Source organism: Myotis brandtii, unplaced genomic scaffold (assembly GCF_000412655.1).
Source record: "Myotis brandtii unplaced genomic scaffold, ASM41265v1 scaffold537, whole genome shotgun sequence".
Lineage (NCBI taxonomy): Eukaryota > Metazoa > Chordata > Mammalia > Chiroptera > Vespertilionidae > Myotis > Myotis brandtii.
This window is the reverse complement of record NW_005369971.1, coordinates 361021-365837: the sequence shown is the minus strand read 5'-3', so window position 1 is coordinate 365837 and position 4817 is coordinate 361021. Positions and strand designations below refer to the sequence as shown.

General features: G+C 53.8%; 2 protein-coding genes across 2 annotated transcripts in view; both read left to right on the top strand.

Moving 5' to 3' along the window:
* The window catches only part of LOC106728119 (cytochrome c oxidase subunit 6A1, mitochondrial-like), a 3074-nt gene extending 375 nt beyond the window's left edge, over positions 1 to 2699 (top strand). Inside the window, exons 2-4 of the mRNA XM_014549177.1 lie at positions 30 to 228; positions 552 to 593; positions 2204 to 2699. Coding sequence (XP_014404663.1) covers positions 30 to 228; positions 552 to 593; positions 2204 to 2530 — 568 coding nt within the window. The 3' untranslated portion in view covers positions 2531 to 2699. The remainder of the gene's footprint in view (positions 1 to 29; positions 229 to 551; positions 594 to 2203) is intronic.
* The window catches only part of IL17REL (interleukin 17 receptor E-like), a gene marked incomplete at its 3' end in the record, with an annotated part of 6657 nt that overhangs the window by 529 nt on the left and 1311 nt on the right, over positions 1 to 4817 (top strand). The window contains exons 2-4 of the mRNA XM_014549176.1: positions 552 to 579; positions 4395 to 4544; positions 4685 to 4794. Of these exons, the coding sequence (XP_014404662.1) occupies positions 4436 to 4544; positions 4685 to 4794 (219 nt within the window). The remainder of the gene's footprint in view (positions 1 to 551; positions 580 to 4394; positions 4545 to 4684; positions 4795 to 4817) is intronic.

Sequence of the window (4817 nt, the reverse complement as noted above, 5' to 3'; positions counted from 1 at the left end):
TGGTCTCCTGCCCTCCCTGCCCTGCTCAGTGGCACCTGCACAGGGCGCCAGGCGGGCGGGGATCCCACTTTCACTCTCGTGCCCCACGGGTGCCACCAGCAGGGAGCCCAGGTCTTCATCTGGACCCCCGCCCCCGTCCCAGCTTCCTGGGGTCACGGCCAGTTCTTTCTGGGGAAGGGGCAGAGGCCCCCACTGCTGTCGCTCTGGCTGCCCCTGGTGTCCCTGTGGGTCATGGGTCTTGCCCCCCCCCCGGTGCCCAGGGCAGCCCCCACCCTGCTGCGTGGGCACGAAGCCTGGGCAGGGGGGCCTAAAGGTCCACGGGGCCCAGGCCACACCGTTGACTGAGTGGCCACTGCACGCGGGCCCTCGGGCTGGGCTTCGCGGGGCAGTGTCCCCAGATATCTTGGAGGAGGAACCAGGGACTGGGGCACCCCCTACCTCCTGGGACTGCGGGGCCCAGGGCCTCCCCTGCCCGCCCCCCCAGGCGGATTCAGGAGGTGGGACAAGAGGGGTGGAGCTGACCTCTCACCCTCTCTCTGTTTTGTCTCCAGGGCTTCGTCTGCAGGAGTCATGTGACCCGTGAGTACCTCTGGGTGAGGGGGATGGGCTGCCCTCCCAGCCACCAGGGTCACCTTGTCCCCCTGGGGCCAGGTCTGCCGCAGCCGCAGCCCAGATCTCCCCCATCCCTGCCTGGGGCACATGGGCTCCCTGAGTGTGAGGTCACACCCCCCACCCTGGCCAGCGACGAATAAAAACCCCAAGTCCTCAGCCCGCTTAGGAGAGCCTCACTGTCTCTGTAAACACTGCCTCTATTTGCTAAAGGGACATAAATGGTGTCGACTATTATATTAGGAAGAAAGTCAAGATAAATGTCACTCCAGCCCCGGCCCGTGGGTGGCTCAGTTGGTCCCGTCCACCAAAAGGTCGCGGGTTCGATTCCCGGTCGGGCGCATGCAGGAGGCAACCAATCTCATGGATGTTTCTCTCCCTCCCTTCTTCTCTCTAAAAATCAATAAAAACATATCCTCAGGTAAGGATTAAAAATGTTTTAAAAATACATTTTACTACAAAGCCCCCATATAGAAATAAACATGATTTACATTAGGAAAACATTGTTTAGACATTTTTGTAGGCACATATAATAGGATAAGCAGATAAAAATGTTTTATAGAAATAAAATTACCTTATGCCATTTAAAATAAGTATTTTATTTAACTTGAATTTAATAGGAAACAATCTAAAGAAATGTCTAGTGCTGGACATATATATATATGAAGGAGGAATCAATATGAAATCAATATATATATATATTGATTTCAGAGAGGAAGGGAGAGGGAAAGAGAGATAGAAATATCAATGATGAGAGAGAATCATTGATTGGCCGCCTCCTGCACGCCCCCCACTGGGGGTTGAGCCTGCAACCCAAGCATGTGCCCTGACCAGGAATCAAACCTGGGACCCTTCAGTCTGCAGGCCGACACTCTATCCACTGAGCCAAACAGGCCAGGGCGCGGTGCAGTCTTTAGGGTTCTCTACTAGTACACAGTGTCGTGCCATCTGCAAATAGTGACCATTTCACTTCCTCCTTTTCAATTTGGATGCCTTTTATTTCTTCTTTTCATCTGACTGCTGTGGCCAGGACTTCCAGTACTGGGTTGAATAAGAGTGACTTTACCAAAAAACTACTGGAACAGATCAATGAATTCAGTAGAGTAGCAGGATACTGTGCAAAATAAATACCCAGGTATCGGTTGCATTTTTATGCGCCGACAGTAAACTACCAGAAAGGGAAGCTAAGAAAGCAATCCCATTACAATTTCATCAAAAAAAAGGACACATAGGAATAAATTTAACCAAGGACCTGTACTCAGAAAATTATAAGACATTAAATTAATGAAAGAATTTGAAGAAGTTACAAATAAGTGGAAGCATATACCATGTCCGTGGACAGGAAGAACTAACGTCACTACACTGTCCATACTACCCAAAGCAGATAGATTCAACGCAATTCCTATCGAGATACCACGGCGTGTTCCACAGGATTAGAACAAATACCACTAAAATGTGTAAGGAACCACAAAAGACCCTGAAGGGCCACAGCCATTTTGAGGGAAGAAAAGAACAAAGTTGGAGGAATCCTCCTGCCTGATGTCAAACTGTACCACAGGCCAGAGTGATCACAACAGCACGGGATGCTTGGTAGAAAGACGCGATTGCGGCTGCGTCTCGGGTTTCTGGGCTGCTGGGTCGGTTGCGGCCCCAGATGGCGCGGCCCCTGTCGAGTGGCGCCCACGGCGAGGAGGGCTCCGCTCGCCTGTGGAAGGCCCTCGCCTACTTCGTGGCGCCCCCCGGGGCGGGTGTGAGCATGCTGAACGTCCTTCTCAAGTCGCACCATGGGGAGCGCGAGGAGTTCATCGCCTGCCCCCGCCTCCGCATCCGGACCAAGCCCTTCCCCTGGGGAGATGGTCACCGTACCCTATTCCATAACCCTCATCTGACCCCGCTGCCACCCGGCTATGAAGACGAATAAACAGAACCTGGACCACTGCCCAGTGGGACCACAGCACTGGTCTGGACCATACTCTGCACACGGACCGGAAAAGTGTATGGGACCTTAAGCTGACTTCTTTCCTACTGTACAATGATGACTATAGGGTGCACGGATCTTCCGTCTCTTTGCTTATGGCAGGAAATGGCTTAAATAAATAACTTAGGTTGGTCATGAAAAAACAAACAAACAGAAAACAAACAAACAGCATGGGGCTGACATAAAAACAGACACACAGATCGATGGAATGGAATAGAGCCCAGAAATAAACCCGCACCTTTATGGTCAATTAATATCGGACCAAGGAGGCAAGAACACACAGTGGGGTAAAAACAGTCTATTCAATCAGTGGTGCTGGGAAAATTGGACAAACCACATGCCAAAAAAGAGAAACTGGACCACCTTCCTCCACCGCACCCAAGAGCAAATTCACACCGGATCAGACTTCGGTGTAAGATCAAAACTATAAAAACCCTGGAAGAAAACGGGCGGTAAGACCTCGGCCGTTTCTGGGAGCTATGCTTTTCCTGAGTGTCACTTCGGACGAGGGAAACAATGAAAAAATAAACGAACGGCCGGTCAGTGGGTGCCAGCGTCCTCGGGTGGCTCTGCGCCTGGACCCCCCCGACGGAGGGCTGAGCCACCACCTTCCACGGTCCCAGCTGCTCCAGGGACAGCGGGGCCTGGAGCAACCTCGAGGCTGAGCAGAATGAGGGCAACAGAGGCAGGAAGAACAGAGGTCACGCCCCCACTGGTGTGGCTCAGTGGACAGAGCGTCAGGGCATGTGCCTGGGTGGCGGGCTCGATCCCCAGTGGGGGGCGTGCAGGAGGCAGCTGATCCATGATTCTCTCTCATCATTGATGTTTCTCTCTCTCTCTCCCTCTTCCTCTCTGATATCAATAAAAATCTTTCTTTAAAGTAATAAATGGAAAAACCCAGAAATAAACAATTCATACGTTAAAATAAATAAATTAATTAAATGACATGAATGACACGTGAAAAAAGGGTAAAGGTTACCAATAGGCAAAGACGTTCCAAAACGATGCTCTCTTAGGGAGAAACCTCCGCCACAAACTCTGACAGCCACTGTCCAAGATTTAAAATGTTTTCTTTAAACTAGATATCCAGAGGGCGAACCACACCCCCAAGAATATCCGTCCCAAACACCCAACACCAAAACCTATTCTGGTGAAGTCACTGGGTTTTAAAGAGAGAAAGGTCTTTGGGGCATCGAGGCAAAGGGTCTACAGCTCACAAGTGGAAAGAGAAGCATATGGTGTCGGACTTTCCAACAGCAACATTTGATGCTTGAAAAAAGGGACAGCAGCCCTGGCCGGTGCTCAGTGGTTAGAGCATCCGCCCGCAGACCAGAGGTTCCCAGTCACGGCACGTACCTGTGTAGCCGGATCGACCCCCGTCCGTGCAGAAGGCAACCAACTGATGTGCCTCTCTCACATCGATGGTTTCTCTCTCTCTCTCCCTCCCTCCCTCCATTCCACTCTCTCTAAAAATCAATGGGAAAAAATATATCCTCCAATGAGGATTAACAAAAAAAGAAAGAGAAAGAACTAAGGGGCAGCGAAGCTACAACGCACAGTAGACTAGACGGTCTGTCCGTTTCCTCAGCTCAGGGTCAGCCGGCTCCACTGGCCTGGTCCCACGCCTGCTGCCCACAGACAGCCTGAGCCTCACTCCCCAGGGGACAGGGGACGGGCCCTGGCTGCCCTGGGCAAGGTCCTGAGGCCCCTCCTGGCTGTGCACCCCAGAGCCTCCCCCACAGCCTGACCCAGAAGCTTCCCTGGGCGCCAGGGAGCCTGTGGCACGCACCCCCTTCTCCCTCCCCAGGGAACATCCTGAACAGCTTCTGCCACCAGCCCCCCGCGTCCATGCCCCGGTCAGTCCTGGGGGCCCTGACCCTCTCCACCGCCATGAAATGCGACCCCCACGACGGCTGCTCCCTGCTGCTGCGCGTGAACACTTCTCTCAGGCTGCACGGTGAGAGGGGACACCCAGGATGGGGGGCGGGCGCAGGGCTCCTCTAACCCCACAGCCCTGGGGGCTGGCAGGGAGCCCCGTAACTGCACGCCCCGGAGAGGAGGGAGGAGGGCTGACGCCGCCGGCCCCTCCCTCCACAGAGAGCCTGCGGGGCCTGGAGGCCTGTGCCCTGAGCATGGACACGCAGGAGACACACTGTCAGAGCGTGCGCGTCGCCAGGGCCTCGCGCCGGCTGCACGTGGGGCAGCAGGTGAGGCCGGGGTCTCTCCTGGG